At 31.9% G+C, this 23,649-nt stretch overlaps 3 protein-coding genes across 6 annotated transcripts; 1 reads left to right on the forward strand and 2 right to left on the reverse strand.

Moving 5' to 3' along the window:
• The first annotated feature begins 9,731 nt into the window (after window positions 1-9,731).
• LOC142544584 (putative receptor-like protein kinase At5g20050) lies at window positions 9,732-12,014 on the forward strand. The gene is made up of 2 exons (XM_075651616.1): window positions 9,732-10,561; window positions 11,147-12,014. Exons 1-2 carry the CDS (start codon window positions 9,882-9,884, stop codon window positions 11,811-11,813), a joined length of 1,347 nt encoding a protein of 448 aa, XP_075507731.1. The 5' UTR covers window positions 9,732-9,881; the 3' UTR covers window positions 11,814-12,014.
• Window positions 12,015-12,756: 742 nt separating this feature from the next.
• On the reverse strand, window positions 12,757-18,036 carry LOC142545588 (protein arginine N-methyltransferase PRMT10-like). Of its 2 annotated transcripts, none has more exons than XM_075652848.1 (7): window positions 17,789-18,036; window positions 17,181-17,373; window positions 16,950-17,055; window positions 14,485-14,674; window positions 14,011-14,196; window positions 13,848-13,931; window positions 12,757-13,246 (listed from the first exon to the last, which is right to left on the reverse strand). In XM_075652848.1, the coding sequence occupies exons 1-7, from the start codon at window positions 17,954-17,956 to the stop codon at window positions 13,073-13,075; spliced, it is 1,101 nt and encodes a 366-aa protein (XP_075508963.1). In that variant the 5' UTR covers window positions 17,957-18,036; the 3' UTR covers window positions 12,757-13,072. The 2 variants fall into 2 exon arrangements, with proteins under 2 accessions (XP_075508963.1, XP_075508964.1); XM_075652849.1 differs by having other exon boundaries at window positions 17,181-17,363; window positions 17,789-17,929.
• Window positions 18,037-19,263: 1,227 nt separating this feature from the next.
• LOC142545589 (palmitoyl-acyl carrier protein thioesterase, chloroplastic-like) lies at window positions 19,264-23,364 on the reverse strand. 3 transcript variants are annotated; one of them, XM_075652853.1, is made up of 7 exons: window positions 23,059-23,364; window positions 21,625-22,170; window positions 21,378-21,511; window positions 21,133-21,246; window positions 20,645-20,816; window positions 20,473-20,541; window positions 19,264-19,807 (listed from the first exon to the last, which is right to left on the reverse strand). In XM_075652853.1, exons 2-7 carry the CDS (start codon window positions 22,138-22,140, stop codon window positions 19,538-19,540), a joined length of 1,275 nt encoding a protein of 424 aa, XP_075508968.1. In that variant the 5' UTR covers window positions 22,141-22,170; window positions 23,059-23,364; the 3' UTR covers window positions 19,264-19,537. The 3 variants fall into 3 exon arrangements, with proteins under 3 accessions (XP_075508968.1, XP_075508967.1, XP_075508965.1); XM_075652852.1 differs by having other exon boundaries at window positions 23,034-23,364; XM_075652850.1 differs by having other exon boundaries at window positions 21,625-22,258; window positions 23,034-23,361.
• Window positions 23,365-23,649: the final 285 nt, after the last annotated feature.

A 23,649-nucleotide genomic window follows, 5' to 3' on the forward strand; every position in this document is an offset into this window, starting at 1 on the left:
AAATCATTACTGTAAATAACATAATAGAATACACAAATTTATTGAATAATATGTAAACATTCAAACACACGATTAAAATAAAAAAACGAAATCAAATACATTTAATTTAAGTGCAAGGATAATAAAATAGAATCAAACTAAATTATAATTATATCACTAAATTTAAAAAATATATATTTAATAACTTATAAAAAATGAAATAAATAAAATAAAAAAGAATATTTCGAGAATATTCTTTTTTAGAGTAGGATTTGAAGTAGATGGGTTGGAGATGAACATTGTATTTGGTGCAGAAACTGCACTATTTTAGAGTAGAGTTGCTTTAAAATAGAGTTTTGGGTTGGAGATGGCCTAATGCTACATCTATTTTTTTAGAGTATATATCTTATGAGACGGTCTCACAAATTTTTATCTGTGAGACGGGCCAACATACCGATATTTACAATAAAAAGTAATATTCTTAACATAAAAAGTAATATTTTTCATGGATGACCCAAATAAGTGATTCATATTACAAAATACGACATGTGATACCGTCTCACACAAATTTTTGTCATTTTTGTTATCCATCTCAAATATGTGATTTGAGTTTTTTATTTTTTAATCAATATATCATCACCACAAAATACATTGACTAATTCATATTTTTTTTATCTTATTAAAACATTCATTGAATAAGAATAAAAAAAAAAAAATTCATTGTAAAGTTTATTTTCAAATAACTTGACGAAGAGAATAATATGTAGATAATAAGAGTGAAATTAATTTCACTGTAAAATTTACTTTTCAATAACTTGATGAAGATAATATTATATCTATATCTATATAAATATACGGATTGAATTTTGAATTTCCTCTATTATCCTCATTAAAATTGTACTCTAATGACACTTTGTCTTCCTTTTATGTAATTAGTTAATTATTATTAATCCATTGACTAATTATTATTTATTACTCTTTCACTCACTTTCATGACATGACTACAAATAATATCAAAGCATTTGTTCAACAACTAATGATTCGAATCAATATGTAATAATATTATTTATAAAATTAATTGGTTTTGTGAAAATACCTTACAAATAATAGTAATAGTATTATACATTCTTATATTAAAATAAATAATACAAAAAATTATGCTAACAGAGGTTTCGAACTTATTTTTACAATTTATGTATTAATTATATTTTTCATAATTTTAGTTTTTTACAAATAATACAAAAAAAAATTTATATTTAACAAAACAGAAAATAAGAAATTATAAATTTATATGTCGATGTTTAATCTATATCTATATCTATATATATACTAATCTATATATATGAATGTGAATTATGAATTTACATAAATATCATTATCTTTATTTAATAATAATAATTTACATAATTAATTGGTTTTGTGAAAATACCTTACAAATAATAGTAATAGTGTTATACATTCTTTTATTAAAATAAATAATACAAAAAATTATGTTAACAGAGGTTTCGAACTTATTTTTACAATTTATGTATTAATTATATTTTTCATAATCTTAGTTTTTTACAAATAATACAAAAAAAATTTATATTTAACAAAACAGAAAATAAGAAATTATAAATTTATATGTCGAGGTTTAATCTATATCTATATCTATATATATACTAATCTATATATATGAATGTGAATTGTGAATTTACATAAATATCCTTACCTTTATTTAATAATAATAATTTACATAATTAATTGGTTTTGTGAAAATACCTTACAAATAATAGTAATAATGTTATACATTCTTTTATTAAAATAAATAATACAAAAAATTATGCTAACAGAGGTTTCGAACTTATTTTTACAATTTATGTATTAATTATATTTTTCATAATCTTAGTTTTTTACAAATAATACAAAAAAAATTTATATTTAACAAAACAGAAAATAAGAAATTATAAATTTATATGTCGAGGTTTAATCTATATCTATATCTATATATACTAATCTATATATATGAATGTGAATTGTGAATTTACATAAATATCCTTACCTTTATTTAATAATAATAATTTACATAATTAATTGGTTTTGTGAAAATACCTTACAAATAATAGTAATAATGTTATACATTCTTTTATTAAAATAAATAATACAAAAAATTATGCTAACAGAGGTTTCGAACTTATTTTTACAATTTATGTATTAATTATATTTTTCATAATCTTAGTTTTTTACAAATAATACAAAAAAAAATTATATTTAACAAAACAGAAAATAAGAAATTATAAATTTATATGTCGAGGTTTAATCTATATCTATATCTATATATATACTAATCTATATATATGAATGTGAATTGTGAATTTACATAAATATCCTTACCTTTATTTAATAATAATAATTTACATAAATATCCTTACCTTCATTTAATAATAATCATTAATACATGTTTTCTTTTTCATATATTCTTTTAATAATAATCATTTCATTAATACATTTTTATTTTTAAACTTAAAATTAATTACTTTAATATTTACATTAACATCAAATTCACAGAAAATCACTATCATAAATACATGTTTATTTTTTGTTTGTTTTTCATCTATTCATTTAATAATAATCATTAATATATTTTTATTTTTCCTCATTTTATATTATATGTTTATATGTAATTTTTTTAACATAGGGATAGGGTCGAGTAATATTTCAATAATAAAATATTGTTTTAATAAATAAAGTGAATAAAAAGAATAGGATAAACCATCCCTGCCTCAATCGTTCCATAGATTTTCAATTTTTCATTAGAGTCAACCACGAAAAGTCAGTTTTTTTATAAATGCTGCTAAATAAATATTACTAAATAATATGCTCCATTTGATCATTTTGTGTTCTTGCAATGAGAGGAGTTTTTTACCTTAGCGTTAACATGTTTGATTGTTATATGTCATTTGTATTGATCATGCAATTATGTTTGGATTGTTTATGTGATTTGTTTGTTTGCACAAAGAAAAGAGAAACAAAATCAAATATCCAACAAAAATAGTTATTTTTCAATTTTTTATTGTTGAGATATTTTGTTAATTTTTAAACACATAATGCATGTTCTATGTTTGCTTAGATTACTTAGTTTGAAGTGACTTACAAAATATTAAAAAATTGAAATATTTCTTCGTTTTTACCTTATGTCTCAGAATATCAAGAGATAATATTTTTTATTTATTGGGGTAAATGTATTTCCAAACTTCTGTCTATAAATTAATATTTAATTTTTTACGACATTATTATATTCTCTAATCAATTTTTTTTTACTTAGATTGATAGAAGGCATTTTAATTTGAATTTTTATGTTCTTGCTTATATTATTTTTGTAATATTATTTATTATGAAAATAATAGGTGAACTACAAAATTTGGTAGGTCTAAGAGTCCTCTGATGAACGACAAATATGGATAAATTATTAAAATATATAATATCAAGTAGATTTTTGGCATGCGATTTTGTTTTAATTCAATGATTATGCGTGATTCTAAATTTTAATTATATCACAAGTTAACGCGTGCTTTGTTGTTGCTAGATATATTTTGTCAATAGTATAATATTTTTCTATGGTTTAAGAAAAATCGTGTGACTTTGTATTATATATTTACGGCTGCTTTTCTAAATGGTTTTATTATGATTTCAAGGCACCATTTTTCATTTGTGTTTTTTTAAAGAAGTGGAATGAATATCTATAAAACGATGACATTAATAAGGCGTCTTCTCTTTATTTGAAAAAAATATTGGAAAATTTATACAAATTGTGAATAATATGAGTTAATATTTAATTTGAGAGTGATTTATGTTTTTTATTGCTCGTATATACTTCAATTTCTTTGTTATTGTACTAAATAAATTATTTTTAAACTTTGAGTTATCATTTTTTTCTGATCGAGGTTCTTTGTGTTATGATTTTTTTTATTTGTTTTGGTTAGTATTGTTGGCGGCAATTGATTTTTCTGATATTATATGATGTGCCTTGTTGTTTATATAAAAATAAACATGAGAGTACACCAATCAAAGCCATGTATTTTGGGTCTTCTGTTCTACGAAGAGAATAATAAACGGTTTCTGTGAATTATATAATTTCTTGGTTTTCATACATATAGTCTACGAAATGCGTCGAATTTCGAACAAAAAAGTTAAGAAAAACATAGTGGATGAAAAAAAAGAGACGTTAAATAAAAAATAATAATGTTGTGTATTACTATGTTGGGTGCAATAATTGTCCTTGCTTGGTAGAGCGATCGAACCGTGGTGCTTGAGCTACTGTGCGGTTTAAAAGATTTGAGTTGCACCATTACTACTAGCTATAGCTTTTGGTAAAGAGGCAAGCGCTCGGTCCTACAATTGGTATCAGAGCCAAGGTCACGGGTTCGATTCCCATTGATTGCAAGGAGTTCAATTATTGGGAGGGAGATTGTTGGATGCAATAATTGTCCCTGCTTGGTAGAGCAGACGAACCGTGGTGCTTGAGCAGATGTGCGATTTAAAAGATTTGATTTGCATCATTACTACTAGCTATAGCTTTTGGTAAAGCGGCAAGCTTTCGGTCCTACATACTATGTCCTAATTTCTATATGATATAATTCAATCACATTTTTTATAGATATTTGAAATTAGGTCCAATATGAAACATATACATATATATTAAATCATATTTAAAGCAAAATGTTAAGATCAAGAATGATTCAGATTTAAATTTCAACGAAGCACAATGAAGAAGAAATTGAAGAATTGTATGTGTACGTTAAGTGTTATATAATGATCATGTTGCTACTTCATGGTTGTGCGACATATGGATGTCATATAAAATGCTAATATTTCTCAATAAAATAGTTTTTCAAAAAGAAAAAAATTCTTCATTCAGAAAAAGAAATACATGAAAAACAAATTGTGCATAATTCTCATTCTATTTATAATGGTATGAGAATAATTCTAAAACTTTGTTGACACAATATAATAGATCAATCATGTGCATTTTATTGAGACATTAAGCCAATTTCACTTTATTTCCTCCAATATTATCTCGGTATATTTCGATGTGACTACGAGATTGTTTTTGTCTCTTTTTTTAGTCAAAGTGTCTAACCAGCTAATTTATAACATATATAGTGGTAGCATAGAAAACTCCTCGTCAAAAAAATTCACTTAGCCAAATATTGAAATTCAAATAAAATTCTACAATATTTCATCAAATTAATTTTGACTATCATAAAATGCTCATAAAATCTAAATTGTTATATTATTAGATGAGATATTGAATAAGACAAATATTTTGACATATATTTGAATGATATCTCATATGCATATCTTAATTACATTATTCGTATCTCTTCTCAAGATTTTTAAAATACAATGATTAATTTTGTATGTCGTTCCACAAGATATAAAATATTATAAAACAAAATATAAACTCGATAGAAGAAAATTTGTTTTGTTTCAATGAATAATATAATATTATGTTCTAAACGCAACAAATGAGATTGAAACTATATCATCCTCATGACATGATGCACACAATCATTATTTCAAAGCTTCCAAAAAATGACGATCAAGATGACTTTCTTGAATTGCGTCAAATTAAATGAGGACACAATTCTAAGATATAACCATTTGAAGAGATTTCAAGTATTTTTCTCACAGTGATTGAGAAATAGTTGTTAAAAATTTATTATCCTTATAGCTATATGTTGATAATATCGATACTAAATATATAAAATGATATCACAAATATCACAATATTTGAAGAAGGTGCAACACCATTCATTGGTTATGTTGTTGAAGAATATATAGATTATATATACTTTTAGTCACAAGTGAAAATTTATCACGAGTAAAAGCATTTTTTCTTGAGAGTTATAGTTGGTGATTGTCAAAAGCTGAAAAATCATTTAACAACAAAAAAATATTCGGAAAAATAAGATTATCAGATAAAAACAATGTAGAAAACCGAAAAAATGTCGTGATAAAGAAGCAAACTACGAGTATGTCAGATACCGGATAAAGATTGTAAATAACATAATAGATGTTAAAGACGATCAGATACTTGCTGAGCATACCAAAATAGTTATATGCATATTATAACAAACTACGACAAAGAGTTGTTGAGTTGTCAAAATCAACTAAGAAGCATATTGGAAAGTGTGTCAAGTGGATAAGATAATTTCACTGATTCATATACCGTCTATGATCATGATTTTTTATTTTTTATGGCTTAGTTTGTTTCAGTTGATAAATATTATTAGCCATGTTTTAATTCATTTATATATATATACTAGAAGACATGTACGTGCGTTGCACGCGTGGAACATACAACAACCGTAATTTCTAAATTCCTCGTGATATATTTTGAAATTATAAAGATCTATACATAAATCGCGTCATTAAAAAATTAGCCACAAGTTCTACAAGTATTCATCGAAAGAAATTTGACATGACATAAAACATGAAGATAATTGTAATATTTTAAAAACATTTTATTTTTCGAGCAAAAAAAATATTTAAAAAATATAAGCAAAATCTTATAAATTGTTTTAAGTAATTATAAATGTAAGAATAATTTGTTTCACATAAAAAAGATTTGAATTCATTCTTTTTCCTCATTTTCTATCAATTTGATGTATATAAGAGTAATTATTACATATAAAATCAATTTAAGATCATTTCAATTCTTTTGTAGTGTTCTCTCGTGACACCAAATAATTATTTGGGTCTTTCATGCATAAAATTTTACGGTTTGGCCCATTGACACTCACGTCAGTGCAATTCTCATTATGTTCGCAATTAGGTTTGTATATGGCTTTGCACGGTACATCAAAATTATAAGAAATAAAAGTCTTGTCTTGGGTAACAAATATAACATTTGACCTGAAAAAATAGATTGTAAATCTTTTTCAAAATAAAATTTCAGTTTTCTTTAATTGATTTTAAAATTCATCAATGACTGAAAAACAAAAAAACATGCATTTTTTAATACTATTTAACGAAAATAAGGACATACATGTAAATTCACACAATTTACGTTATTCATGGATGTTAATTTACTCAAGTTAAAAATAAAATTGTCACAGAAACTCATATGAAGTTGTTTCGTGGGTCAATTTTGTGATACATGTCTCCAATCCGACCTGAATCATGAAAAAAATATTGTTTTTCACTCTGAAAATGATTGGGTCGACCCGTATTAGGATATATACCAATGAAACCGTCTCACAGAAAACCTACTCAAAAATTGGATAGCTATAAAATTTTGAAAAATAGAGTAAAATTCATCTTTCTTCGATTTATTTTAAAATGCATTAACATTAGTTGATAAAAAAATGTCGACTCATCTTAGAGCTATATCTACTTGATATCGTCTTACATTTACTCAAAAATTGGATAACTATAAAATTTTGAACAAAAACATAAACTTCATTTGTATTCTATTTATTTTAAAATTTATTAATTAATGAAAAATATAAATCAAACTAAAGGACATCCTAAAAAATAAAGATAGAGTTCACACGAGTTTAAATTTAAATGACGCTCTAAAAAATGGTAGCTAAATTTTTCATTCTAAAAAATGGTAACTAAATTTCATTTTTTTTCAATTTATTTTAAAAGTAATTTAATAGCTATGAAAAAACAAACAAAAACATATATTTATTATTTTTATCATTTTGAAATTCATTATATATATAAGTGTTTTTTTAAAAATGGATTGCAAATTTCATCACAAAAAATGGATTGATTGTATTTATATTGGTAGAAATATATGTTTTTGCATTTATTTTTTGTTCATGTATTTGTTATGTTCTTGTGACCTTATAAATATATGAGTTTCATTTGTGAGCTTACTATTATGACCTCGTGTTTTGCATTATGACATAGTTGAAGGGGTTATTTTAGTCATTATCCATGTTAAGGTTAACATGATTTAATTCATTTTAGTAGTTATCATTCAATTGTATTTATGTTGGTAGAAATTGATGTCTTATGCATTTATTTTTTGTTCATATGTTTGTTATGTTCTTGTGACCTTTAGTATTACATTTGTATTATGAGTTCCATTTGTGAGCTTACTATTATGACATCGTGTTTTGCATTTTGACATAGTTGATGGGTTATTTTAGTCATTGTTCATATTAAGGTTAATATGATTTAATTTATTTTAGTAGTTACCATTCAATTGTATTTATGTTGGTAGAAATTGATGTTTTATTCATTTATTTTTTGTTCATGTGTTTGTTATGTTCTTGTAACCTTTAGTTATTACCTTCGTATTTTTTTGTTCACGTGTTTATTATATTCTTGTGACATTTAATATTACTTCTGTATTCTTTTTTCACTTGTTTTATCATTATTCTTTGCTTTTTTTTATATTGTTTTTTCCATGCTTTCTTTTTCTTCTTTGCGACATTCGTTTTTTTTTTGTTATTTTCACCTTGCTTTTTCCTCTTTGTAGCATTTGTTTTCTAGACATTGTCCATGCTAAGTTAATAGGATTTAATTCCTTTTAGTAATTATCATTCAATTGTATTTATGTTGGTAGAAATTGATGTCTTGTTTATTATATTCTTGTGACCTTTAGTATTACCTTTTGTGTACTTCATTTAAGTACATTGTTGTTTGGGCTTGATAAAATTCATTATTCTATTAATTTATATTCATTGTTCTTCCTTTATGAATTATATTTGGATAAAAAATCTTTTATGGTTTGATAGAGTTGTTATTATGTCATAATTTTGTTGATTGAAAAGTTTTTCATATGAACAAGTGAACATATATGTTTATGGTCATGATGCTATTTTATCTATTGTGTTTTGATATGAGCCGTCAATTTGGGTTGAGTCTGTCGGTTTGGCCTGCATCGCCAAACAATTTAAGTGAGTTATGTTGAAATTTTGTCGACTCATTTAAAGGTGAGCCTAAATGAGCTCCCACGAGTTTATATTAAATATATATATAATATTATCGTTTTTCAATCATGAATTCTTGATATAAAATAGAAAATATCATTTTGATTTCAAAATTGTGATGTTACTATCTTGTCCAAAAGTTGTGGGTTGTTGAGACATTTTGGCAGTCACTCAAAATTGAGTGTCAAAGTTGACATTTGAGTTTTATTTTTGGATTCCTGACAATATGTTCGTCAACATATTATTTTTAAAAAGGAGTGCAAATGTCGTTCCAAAAAATGAAAGATAAATTCAAATGACACTCTAAAAAATGGTAGCTAAATTTTTCATTCTAAAATATAATAGCTAAATTTCATTTTTATTCAATTTATTTTAGAAGTCGTCAATAGCTATGAAAAATGTTCCAAAAAATGAAAGATAAATTTATATGACACGCTAAAAAATGGTAGCTAAATTTTTCATTCCAATTGAAATTCATTATATATATAAGTGTTTTTTAAAAATGGATTGCAAATTTCATCACAAAAAAGGATTGAAATTTTTTTCTTCTTCAATTTAGTTTAGATTCTTAATTAATAAATGAAAACAAAACAACAAAAGAGATATGTATTAATGAATATTCAACTCATATATTTATAGTGGTAATAGATTCATTAATTAATAAATGAAAACAAAACCACCAAAAAGATATGTATTAATGAATATTATAACGAAGATAAGGACATAGATGTAAATTCATAATTTAACTAATGTATTTATAATAGATAATAGATATATAAATATAAATTAGAATTCTAAAGTAGTTCATCTGAATACCCGTGGTTAGTCAAAGAAGCAACGTTAATAGCGATCTGAGCACATACTAGTCTGAATCTTCATGAAAATTTCTTACCATTCTCTTATTCAAAAGTCAACCACCGTTAACATGAATCGGCGTGGGCAAGATGAAAATCTTGCAACGTAACAGCGTCAATGGAGGACAGAAAAGCACACCTGATCGCCATTTTCATTATCGTACTACTCATCGTTCTCACCATAGTCGCTCGTGTTACCCTAAAACAATCTCGCACCTTCTTCCTCATATGCGGAGCAGATACTGCCGCCATTTTCGCTGTCCTCGCAGTCATTTTCATCCGCCTCCGCTACACCAGCCGCAGAAAACAGATGGAAAAGTTACACGATTCTGAGGGGCGCGAGCTTCGGATCGAATACAGTTTCCTACGGAAGGTGGCCGGGGTTCCCACGAAGTTCCGCTACCGAGAACTTGAGGAAGCGACGGATGGGTTCCGGTCTCTAGTAGGCCGTGGGGGATCCGCTTCTGTGTTCAAAGGGATACTCAGCGACGGAACTGCGGTGGCGGTGAAACGGATCGACGGAGAGGACGGCGGCGGCGAGAAGGCTTTCAAATCTGAAGTAGCGGCGATTGCTGGTATTCAACACGTGAACCTGGTAAGGCTGTTGGGTTACTGCATTGCTTCGACGGGGCCGCGGTTTCTTGTCTACGAGTTTGTTTTGAATGGGTCGTTGGATAATTGGATATTTCCGAAAATGGCTAGCACAGGGCGGAGGAGTGGTTGTTTGCCGTGGAACTTGAGGTACAGAGTTGCTCTTGATGTGGCCAAAGCGCTGTCTTATTTGCACCATGACTGCAGGCAAGTTTTGATATTACCCGCCCTTCCATATGCTCAAGAATTTTATTTATAAATAATTCATCTTTACGAAAAACTTCCCAAGCCTGATCGATCATACAGTTTTTGTGTATAAGTTCAAAATTGTCCATCGAACTTTTTAAGTGTTAAATTAAATTTCTTGGGAAAAATTAATTGTCTTGCAACAGAAGAAACAAATGGTATAAAATTGAATAGTGATCAAATTATTGTATTTTTAGCAAGATTTGGAGCTTGAAAAAAAATATTATTTTTTGTTGAACTCGATTTTTTTGGAGCTTATTAAGCAAAATTTGAGGAATAACGCGGAAGGGCACAAAATGTTTGTAAAGCTGCCATGTTCATTGGCACCGGATATTTATATGCTAAGTATTTTTCTCAATCGTATGGTGAAATGTCGATCTTTGAATCATCACTTCTAATAAAACTAAAATACGATACATCTATATGATATAATGGTATTGAGATATCGGTAGAATTAATCCCAGTGTAGCGCAGTATTGGCACCCTTTGGCTTGGCCCACAACGAAATTTCCACCTTAATAATGGCATGGCTTTCTCTGATTGCAGATCGTGTATATTGCACCTGGATGTAAAACCAGAAAACATACTCATAGACGAGAACTTCAGAGCACTAGTTGCAGATTTCGGGATCTCAAAGCTCAAACGCAAAGAAGAAAGTAGGATCGTCACGAGACTCCAAGGAACCAAAGGTTACTTGGCGCCCGAATGGCTCTTAGAAAACGGGGTAACAGAGAAGTGCGATGTTTACAGCTACGGGATGGTGCTTTTAGAAATCATAGGTGGGAGGAGAAACATCATTTCGCTCGGACAAGCCAATGGTGACTCGTCAAGAAAGAAGTTCCAATACTTCCCTAAGATCGTGGCTGGGAAATTGAGAGAAGGGAAACTTTTGGAGATCATCGATGAAAGGCTGATTGAAGATGGAGGGATAAAGAGAGGTGAGTTGAAAAAACTGGTTTGTGTAGCTTTGTGGTGTATACAAGACCAGGCAAAGCTTCGGCCGAGCATGGCTACGGTCGTCGAAATGCTTGAAGGATATGTGAATGTCGAAGATCCCCCCGAAACTAAAATGTTTCTTGCTGACCTTTTGTCCACTGATGACGATAACAGAACACAAATCGATTTTCAAGTGCATAGATTTGCTCAAAATCATGATGAAACTTGTAATACTTTTGCTCACTCGTTCGCCTTTTCCACGTTTTCAGCTAGATAGGGAAGATTTACCTCAAGCACGTGAGAGTTCTGACTCAGATTCAAATGTTTGTTCGCTTGTTTCCCCATGATTCTCACGTAGAACTGAACTCATCTAAAGGGAAGACTTTACACATTTTACTTGTACATTTTGGATTGGTTAGAAGTTACTCTTTTTTGGTAATCAAACATATTTGTCTAATGCGATTTTCACCACTTTTAATAGCGACTCTAGAAGAGTACAATTGGCATTAAGATACTACCACGGCATCTATAGAAAGATCATTCATATATTCTTCTATGAGTTACATAAGATAACGTTTAGTGCATTACGCATGTGCAGAATATTTTAAAAAATAATATAGCAAAAAAATGTCTATGGATGTAATAGCTCATTTTAAAAGCTCTGATGAAAGCAGGTCTTCTGTTATATTTGGGTGCATAAACATTGGAGTCCCCGTGTATTCTAATGAAAATCACATGGCAAATTTTCATTTACATGCAGAAAATGATACAAAATGTCACATACAGCATACATTCACATGCAGAAAATGATACAAAATCAACAACAAAAACTTCAAGTTATCGCCCCCAAAAAGGGTCCGACTTGGTTAAATAGGTGAATATTTAATCAGAAATCAAGAATTCAATATTCTCAACCACTTTCTCACACGATCTTGTCACACAAGACTTATCCAGTTTATTTCATCATATGCTCACTAGTAGTGCACTGAGTTACTCAAAAACATGTAATGTGCAGGTTAGGATTTAAAAAATATTTAAAAATAAAAATTTTTTTTAAGAATGAAAAAAAATACACAGCATATTGTGAATTGATCACTGTCATCCCTATATATACGTAGGATGAAATGAACCGGCTTCTCCATTATTTACGTGATTAACATAATTTATAAGTTATTGCGTTAGTCCGAAATTTTACACAGTGCAGACCCAAGATCACCGACTTCACCGACTGCGGGTTTCTATGTCGTAAAATTAAAAATCAAAATAAAAATTCATGTTCTGAGGCCAAATATTCTACTACACCTGTGTCCTCTACAATAATTACCAAATAGTACAGCATGCTACACCATACAAAATTTTCACCATTTGAAAAAAAATGGAGAGTGCTAATACAAGAATATAAAACTAAACTCTCTTTTAGAAAACTAATAGCATTTCACATCAAACATGGCAGTAAACTCACAAGAGTTGCCTCATGTGATATGATGGCAATACATAAAATCGGATGTTGTATCTATAGAATGTGGAGAACAGAACTCATTCAATGAAAATTTTGTTTTTCACAGGTGGAAGCAATTTGCCAGACTGTTTCATCTCATATGACAGGTCAATTTCCATCAATCGATGGTTCTCTTTGGATCGATACATTGAAAACTGAACTACCAAATCATCCCCTTGTTGAACACGTGGTGGAGGATGCAGAAGGAACACCTAAAGAAATGCAAAAAAGTGACTGAAGAATGCTTCAAGAAATGGACAGAAGAGTAAGATGAGTGAGAGGGGTAAAAAGGAAACATCTGCTGAGACTTTTCTGAATCAACGACTAGAACACGTTACTAAACTTTCTAGCATTTCTTCGTGGCTCTTCAAATTTCTCCAACGAAGCAATAAACTTAAACAGTAACTTAATTTGGTACCGCTCATGAAAAATATTAAGCGAGACACAATGGAAACAAATTTGAAGTGCACCAATGCAACATGGTATATCAGTGATTAAGCGACTCCTTTTTAAATCAAAATCAAAACAAAGTAAAAGCATCAGTTACAGATGCATAGACAGCCTCAACAGCTTGGCCTTGGAAGAAGCCCAGCTTTTTGGTATTTCACACGCAATTAACTGTCATAAGTTTGTTGACCCTCTTTTGGTTCAAGAATTAAAAGAACGAGAATCCATTTAAAGAAAATTGAACCCCGAAGTCACCTATAAGCCTCTATAACCCAACTCCCTATTAATATGCTTAAGCTTGTCCTCTTATTGACAACAGAATTTCTTGTTTGCATAAAGGTAAAAATAAGTATGGATGCTACCAACCTGCTGGCCCCAATGTGTATCAAAATCTTCATTTGGGGCAGTTGTCAACTCAATTTCCTGTTGAGCTGGATTTGTATTGCTACCCTAAATCAATCATCAAAGTTAAGAAACCAATATTTAAGAGATATTCTGAATGTTTAACATCAGAAATGTGAAAACTCACCCGGAAATGGACATCAAACCATCCAGCAAAACCACATAATCTTGAGTTTTCTGCTGTGATGGATGATGAAAAGCTTGCACGAACAGCACATATATCATTTACCGTGGCTTTCAAGCAATCGATCTCCTTAATAACCACAGTTGTTCCGATAATTTGATTTGGATGAAGATTTTTCCAAGTCGATGTCTACAGAAGCATTAATATTTGTTTAGACGGAGGAACAGACCTTTGACATGGTCATAATCACTAAAAGCACAAAAAAAATGTCAGAAAAAGGAAAAAATTATAATAGCGCACACAAAAAATTTGAATCCCTACCAACAGGAAACATTAGATCTCCAGATTTCTCCCCCTCCCCCACCCCCACCCCCCCTCTCCCCCAACAACAACACTTTTCTAGATCTTACAAGTGGCAAGAAACAAATGCGGTAAAGAGAAGAACAGGCTATGTTTATAAAGACTAGTTGCCCCAACCTCCAAATAGTATTTCCTTTGTTCTTCAGTAAATGGCTTTGTCAAAACACCTATATCCACGCCGTAATAACTTTTAGTCTCATTAATAAAGCAATGCCAATCATTCATGGTTTCTTCGTAATCTTTCATTTTCTGATCTACTAAACCAGACCTGATAGGTGCCATCCACATTCGAGCATGACTTGGATACCTGCAAAACAGAAGTGTGATAAGTCATCTATTAACAAACAACATATCACATATAGTTAGTATTGCATTGTGAAACAAAAAATGTCACTGACTTTTAAGGGCAGATTTATCATTAATTCCTACTTATATTGTAATCTTGCTACCTTATTTTTTTCATTCTTCAAAATGATATCTTTTGTGGATAGGATAACAAAAAAAGGTAAGAAAAAATTGTCATTTGATCGATCACAGGTCACATGCACAAGGAGACAAATTATGGACAACATCTACATTCAAGAATTAGAGTTTACTGAAAGTTTAAACAATCCAAGAAAGAAAAAATTAAACTCTCGGAAAGAATTAAATGAAAATATAGAACTGATAAAAACCTCATCAACTATGAGACAAGCAGCTCTATAATTCATGGTCCAATCCGAGGGTGTGAAAGGAAAATCGATTAGACCATTCAGGTCTTCAAAGAGCGATCCAATAATACAGTGCTTTGTAATTTGAAGATTTTACGCAATAACTCGGTTGAGCTTTCAAAAGTCTCATTTCCATTCAAGCCAGTCAGTCTTATTTGTGTTGATGTACAAAAGAGATTTGATTCACTGAGGCTGTCACTCAATAACATGATGTTTTCTTGTCCGAACAAACTGCAAGCACTCAATTTCATCACCGTGAAAGAAACAACGTGAATAGAAGCATTAATTTCAATGTAACAGATCACAATAGAGTTTTCCTAGATATACACTATGTCAATTTCATCTTGTTCATCAAGACAGCAAGTGATGCAGTCGACATTCTTTCCCTTGGTCATGCCTAAGGAAATTTGACACACAAGCCTGCCCTATTCGGCAACAAATGAGAAAAGAAAATAACAAATGCATTGATGGCCAGCAAGCCAACATAGTAAGCTTTTTAACTTTAAAAAACCTTCGATATAATATAATGTCTCTATATCTCACCAACGTTGTTAGATTGACTAAAGAATGGATCATTGTACCAACCTCACTCTTCTTCGGCATCTAGAACAGGGCCCTAAATCTCCCTCAGGCTGCAGATTTTTATTTTCTAAGCTAAGAGAAAGCCCAGGAGCAGTAATGCGGGTTGGTAGCAAGAGAACATGATCATAAAAATGGAAGAAAAGATGTTTGAAAGCTTTTTATGAAGAAGTAGCAGCGGGAGTGAAAGATGTCAAAATATTTCTGTCGTGGTAGCCCCACCACAATCATCCTTACTGTTGTAAGCTATTGAGTATTGAACATGTTAGGAAATTATGTAAAGAAGGACCCAATGTTAAGTTTGTATATTCTAGAAGGCCCAAAAAAGATGGTCACCTGGGGGAGGGGGAAGGAAATTAAAAGAGAAAGAGGACTAGGGAGTTAAATATTCAGAAATCATATTGAGTCTTGTACTAGCTTGTGCTAGGGGTCCTCTACAGAGATATTCTCTAGGGAAAGTTAATTTAACACTTCATATTTCATTGCTCATTCCATCTTTGATTTCCTTATCTCATCTATCTTGTTATCCTATATTTCGATCTGTAATTCCAATTTATAGAATCAGTAAATAGAACATCAATAAATTATATTACTCCTCCACTTTTTGATCAAGGGTATCTACTCTATTCTTTCTTTCATTGTTTCTCACTTATTTATTACTACTTTCTTTTATTAAAATTTCTTTTCTTTGAATATATCTAGTTATCCACCATTGTTTTTCTCCCATTTTCGCACTCAACATGTTCCATGCCATTTAACTGTACTTCACTCACTTCAAAATTTAGTTTGGTACAAATGTTTTTTCCATCTGCTTTCAACTTTTCAAAATCACCAACTCCTACAATTTCTCACAAAAAAACGAATGGCAGCAATCCTTTCACATGAACCTCTACAGAACACATTCTTTAGACCAGGCATTGTTTGAGAGTAAAACTAATCAGTGGCTACACTTTAATGCTACTACATCCAGATTTTACTTTAAATAAGTATGACACAACGACACCTGGCATGCACTCTACTTGAGATATAATCCCAAAAGTCTGCTAAAATGTTGCTGGATCTTTATTTTGAGAAGAAAATGTATGGAATGCAAAGAAATATTCGGAAGGTTATGATTATCTGGTGTCATTCCAAGGCTTTCGTGAGAACAAACACATTTATCTATTGCATAGAAGATACACGATTCAAGGCTACAGTTAAAGGTCATAAAATATTAAACGAACTATAAAGATAGAAACCTGAATGATGAAAGGTAGAGTAGAAATGAAAATGTAAATTAGCAAAAGTACTCACATGACTCCATTTGTCTTAAGCCAGCGATCCCGAGCACAAATTACAGAGTCGAACATTGATTCCCTCAGAAGGAAGTATCCCATCCATTCTGAAATAATAACATCAACTGACCAAAGACAAATGTCAGGTGCAATGTAAAAATATCAAAAAGCTGAGAGAAAGGTATCCATGTACTGGAACAAAACAAAATGGAAACAAAAAAACAGACGACGACAGGATGCAAGACCAAACCTTTTTCTGGAAGATTCACATCTTCAATTGATCCCTCAATCACTTCAACAACATTGTGAAGATTGTTTGCTTCAACAAGTTTACGTGCATGCTCTGCCATCTTGGTGGCTTCCACAGCGTAAACTTTCTTTGCCCCCGCCTGTGCAGACCATATAGCTAGAATACCGCTCCCCGCTCCAACATCTAGAACGGTCTAGGACATGTTCAAACCAACTCTATCAAACGTAAGAGGGAAAATAACAGCTCGCTCCAAATTCTTCAAACGTTTCTGTTTCCCGATTCAATTTTTTTTAATCTATTTCTAACATGCGAGACGCATCATAGCAAACCTGATTTCTCTCTCTAAGTCTATAACATAGTTATACCGAGAAAGTATGGAAAAAGCTAACATGAACAGGAAAGGAACACGTGAATGATCCGGCAAGAGATTTGGAAAAACATAGAACAATCAACAAAGCAAAATTAAGCCGCAACATCCTCATATCCAAAAAACAACTCCATATAAGAATAAAAACCACACCAATAAACAGCAGCAGCTCAAATACATCCTCAAATTAGCGAATCAACATTAATCGTTTATAAACAAAAACAAAATCTATGAAATCTACCTTCTCAAAGAAATGGTGCTTGTTTTGGAAGACGGCGTTGAAGTAAGCATCCATACGAACTCGATCACAGAGCATCTCCTTCTGGTGGTAGAGAAAGCCGTAGGTGCAAAAGTAGTTTGCGAAATCAACCCCCTTGTCTACGACGGCGGTTCGGCTAGTGCTACCCATCGCTCCGCCCCACTCGCCTTTCAAGCAAAGGCAGTTTCTGCAGACAAGTTGGTATCCTAGGGCGAAGGAAAGCACTACTGACGAGTGAGTATTTATACCCACGTGGAAGCTCAAGTTTAGATTTTTGTATCCAACTGTGAAAATAATGTAATTCGGGTCGTACGAAGTAATTATGGATCCGTAAATTATTATAAACTCACTTGAAATCACAAGAAAATAGTAATTCGTGATTTAATGTTGCATTTGGACCGTAGGATTAGGATTTAATGATTATTTGAAATATGGATTTGAAATTACTATTAGTGGTAAACTTAAAATCCAACTCAAATACCCAACAAATATCTAATTGAAATTTGAAGTTCTTTGTAATGATTTTGTTAAATAAACTAATAGATTTGAAATTACAAGGCTCAAATACACTCATCTAAGAATAGGTCTCTTGTGAGACAGTCTCACGAATCTTTATCCGTGAGACGGGTCAACCCTACCGATATTCACAATAAAAAGTAATGATTTTAATATAAAAAGTAATATTTTTTCATGGATGACTCAAATAAGAGATCTACGACCTGTAAGACCGTCTCACACAAGTTTTTGCATTCATATGTAAATACAACTTAAATATACCTTAGTCCCTCTAATTTAATGAAAACAAAATTGAATTGAAACTAATTAGCATTCCATCAAATTTACAATAGAGTTACGTCAATTTACTGCATTTTTTTCATTTGAAAAATTCAACCCTAACCCTTGGCAATGGGTAACACCTAAATGTTGATCCCAAGTTTATAATGGATGGCGCCACATATTCTTTTCACAAGGATAATGAAAGAATAACATGACTCCTCGTAGCTCCAACATTACGATAATATCTCATGAGATCGAACAAACCAATTTCAAGACCGTGGAAATCAAGAGATTGATTTTAGCTGTTGAAATTTTGGTATACATGACTACTCCGATGGTAATGACATTAGATCCGGCCTAGAATCTTATGTTGGAATGATTACATTGCTATCAATGCCATGCAAGATAAATTGTGAAGGACGATTAATTATGGACATTTAATAATTCAAGGTAAGTGTTATGATATCCCTGTTAAAATTCAAAAAATCAAAGGTTGAGCAGCCGACTCAAGTCAGCCGAATACCTGTTGTTCGAAGTAATTCACATACCGGCAGAATTACCAAAGTTACAGAAGCACATTTACGAAAAATATCCATCCACTTGGTATCTAGTAAAATATAAATGTTCAAACCAGGGAAAAAAACTAATCGAATCTTGCGTGTACTGAGACGCATCTCTAGTTCATCAAAATCAACTTTTGTTTGAAACAACAAAGAATAATCAATCCAACACAACCAGAAAGAAATTAAATAACATGAAGCCAAGCTAAAAGACGTAGAAAAACAGTTAATTACAATGACTTGAAGTTCTTTGCATCTCTCTCCCAATGAAGGAAAAAAACCAAACTTAGGAAACTTTTTAATATACTGATAGGATTCACAGGAGGATGATTAATGACCAACAAAGAACAGAGAATTTATATTCTACGAGAAAGCCCGCGACAAAGACATGGCACTAAACACTCCCTGTTGGGTGCTGACTAATGCTCCCGATTCTGTCAGCATGTTTAGGCCTCCACTCTGTCCTTCCCTTGATGACTTCACCTCCACCCTCTAGTCGCAGCAAATGCTGGCACTCGACAAAACCAGGGTGTGCCAGATCACCAATGCCCTTATCCAGTACAGAACAGAGAGACTCCAGCACGCTGTCCCTTGTGCATTCCCTCCGGTATTCTAGAGTTATACCAGCGAGCTCATGAGTCTCCACGACCGGCAATGGTGCACTCTACGATGGAAAAAAATGCAACGAATGCGATTAATTTGAAGCAAGTCATTAAAAATTGGATGATACAGTGTGTCTTTAGTTGATGGCGTTATGGTAGATGCATCATTTTCATGTATTCCTGGGAAGTTTAACGCTTTCTTCTTGTTATTAAGGATATCCAATCCTAATTTAGTGTATTTACTTCTAAGCTTGGGACTTCACTTCCTGAATCTCCAGTAAAACATGAAAAGTTATGACATTATTCCACACTGATCACGTCCATGGGTATGAAGCCACAGTTTCCATGAGGGAAAAAAACAAATAGTAAAAACTTGAGACATTGAGAAAAAGTACCGTGGACCAAACATTAATCTTTTATAAGGTGTGGTCAATGACAAAATGGTAAAGAGAAACAAAAGGCTAGAACTCCGGACAGATTGCACACGGACGCTCACTTCATTGCAGAAACAATCTTCACTAGGAACACGATAGAGTTTGAGGAAAATGCAGACAATTTCCAAATCAAAGAAAAAAAATTGTCACAGTGAACTAAAATTGGAGAAGGGAAGGGGAAAAGGAACAGGCTGCAACCTGTTCGTGATAAAATGTGTACTTTCCATGTACTTGAAGCAACAAAATGAACAAGAATAAGTCGAAGTAACAAAGGAGTGAGAGAAAATGTTAACCTCGAGAATCCAGCCTACATATTTGACATTATTCACGTGTTGGTTCACATCTAAATCAGTCCATCTTGGCTGCAAGCAAGTGATAGATTTTAAAGGAAGGTAAACAGAACGGAACCTGTGGTGATACTTGTACACCAAATAGTTTTTGAAAACAACATAGTTCGCTGCTCACAGTTAAACCAGTACGGATATAATCTGCAGTTGTATCATCAAGTTTTGGTAGCTTCCTAGATTCCTGGTCCACCACAGGAGGAGAATCCACAAAATACCCACCTATTTCATCCCGAACCTCATCTGGAATTTTAGCTAGTCTCCGGGTCTCTTTATTCATCATCACCCATTGACTGATGCCAAGCAACAAGATGACAAATATTTTCAGTTAATTAAACTTGAAAATCTGGTTGGAAAAAATCAACCTTTAGTTCAAATAATTGGGAACATGATTGAAGCTTTGAAGTATAATGATAGTCATTTTCCAATTTCCAGTCATCACCAACATACGCAAGTTAAAATAGTTATTTGGTAAAGTTTTACATTTTATTGAACAGCAAAGTATATAGCACTGACAAAATACAAAGGAAACAACAGACATCAAAAGATCGATAAAAAGTTCTGACTGACTGGTAGGATAAGTGCTAAAGTAATCTAGCAAATCCAAACCTGGAAGCTCTTGTTAAGATATCTCCGGTGCTGCGATCACGTATAAGCCAGTCTCTGCGCATGCCATTCTTCCCAGAAGCAGCTACCCAAGTATCTACCTGAATAACATCACCCCTGCAAGATAAACATGTAACTTACAACACAATATCTTTCGAGTCTATCCACCACATGATCGCAAGGTTTGATAAGACTAGAAAAACAACCCCTCTGCCAGGCGATACACTAAATTATCAGTAAAAACTTACCAAGTAGGATAGCGATCCACGAGAACCTGCATTTTAGCAACCACCCAAATTAAATTTCTTTTGCACATCTCAGGAGTTGAACCAAAGCCATCATTGAGCAGTCCTGCAGTCTTTACATGATTAAGAGCTGTTTCCTACACAAAAGTTCAGAGTTTGTCAAACAGGAGACTTTCAGCTTTCAGTATTCCCAACTAATGAAAAGATAACGGGCATGTAAATGCATCTCAATAAAGAAATCCTCTTGTACCTGCAAATGATTCATCAATGTCTCTACAGAGACAGTCCGATCAGCACCTATTTCATATGACCTGATACTGAAGTTTTGACGAAATATCAAACCGTTCTGCATGATGCTCCCTAAACCAAAGGGATCATCAATCACATCTAAACGTTTCGGTTTCCAATCAAGCATCATCCATTGCTTCTCTGCTGCCAGAAATATTGTGGTGATGGCGGCAAGGAGCATGCTCCAATCAGGTAATTGGTTGATAAAAGTCCTTGGAGGAGGGGATGATGTCACCTCGTCTTCAATCTTAAGACCATCCATTACTCCAACCCTTGTCCCATTAACCCTGGGTTGGGCTTGTGCATTGGCCTTAACTTGTAAACGTCCCGAAGATGTGGATTTTGACTTAACACCATTCCCAAATGCATCAATACTTGAAGCAATGTTTCCTTCATTCTTTCCCGTTGCTTTTCCAAAAGAATCAGAAGCTGGAGAAGCTACTGAGAAAAAGGCGGATGTTACAGCAGTCGTCACCATGGTACCGTTAGTAGAATCTTTCAGGATAAGCTATGAGAGGATAACAGATTAGAAATTGTCGGCAAATTGTTACCCACGAGGTTATCCCCAAAATTAGTCCAAAAGAGATGTGTAAACTCTGCATATCAATTGAGATTTACGATAAGAATCTATAAAAATTCACCTCATATAGACTGATAAAAATAACTTATAATTTGTAGTAACTGGAAAGGCTTAAGCCTGTTGTAGTAACCGGAAAGGCTTAAGCCTGTACACTAAGAATTAAGAAGGAACAAGAATAATTGTGGATATTTGCCGTGCAAATTTCAGGCTGAAACCATACAGAATAAAAATAAAGGAAAGGCAATGAGAAAAGGCCAAAGAAAAAGAAATGGTAAAACATTATTTTCGTCCTCGCAAAGAGATAATTTCAAGCAATTCACATGAGCACATACAAGGGATATGGTACGAAAATTTGAATTTTCCCAGCTACAAAACTTCTTCACGACAAGTTTTTAATGGCTATCCTTCGAAGCTCAAAGGCGGACAACAGAAAAAACACTCTCGTGCCAAAACAAAATCAGACCCAGAAATTGAAAACACCAAATTCAGATTTAGACATAAAAAAAAGGTTTCCAAAAAAAAAAATCCTCTAAAAAGGATCAAAGCCGAGACGATACAAAGACAGATCTGGGAATCCAAAAACTAAACAAAACCGCCGTAGTTACCTCCAAATTCAAATTCAAGATATAGACTAATAACACTCCTTGTCAATTTTATCCCGCCATTTTCCAAATGCAAATCCAACAATCAAAAAGATTAAAAATTGCAAACATTCAATCAACAATGGCGACGAAAAACCCCAACTTCCCAGTGTAAAAGATCTGAGACAAAAACAAGTGAATCGAACGTACATCGATGAAATCCGGGAAGAGAAACCACCACAATCTGATCGGCCAACCCTTGAACGTCGATTTTCTTCTAGGGCTTGCAATCGTCGAAGGTCCGTCTGCCCCTCCCCACCTTTGATTTTTCCGACAGAATCTTCCAACAAAAAAAGTTTCCTGGAAGATTCTATCTGAATTTTCTCGAGGTTTTTGGGAAAAAAAGGCTGGAAATTCTCAAAGAAAAGAGAGAGGGGAAAGGGACAGGTGATCAGTGAGTGGTGGGCATTTGGCGCATCCGCTGTCCCGCATTTCGCTCCTCTTTAATAGTAACGAAGAAGTGCCCAAATTGCTAACCTGGCACTCCCGCCTCCTCGTGGATCCAAAGTTTACAACCTTTGTTTGTTCATCGTTTAATCCCCATTTTCAAAATTAATTTATCAATTAGGTCAACTAAATTAACTAGATGAGTGTCGTCATCGAATTGGCTTCCATTTCACATTATTTTTATTTTTATGAAATTGGTTCACTGGAATATATTTTGATTAAAAGAAATAATTTCATTTTTATGTATGGATAAGATAAGATTATCCAATTATTAACTATACCTAACACTTTGAAAAATTTTGTTTTATCTCACGTTAAT

Source organism: Primulina tabacum, chromosome 5, assembly GCF_025594145.1.
Source record: "Primulina tabacum isolate GXHZ01 chromosome 5, ASM2559414v2, whole genome shotgun sequence".
Taxonomy (NCBI): domain Eukaryota; kingdom Viridiplantae; phylum Streptophyta; class Magnoliopsida; order Lamiales; family Gesneriaceae; genus Primulina; species Primulina tabacum.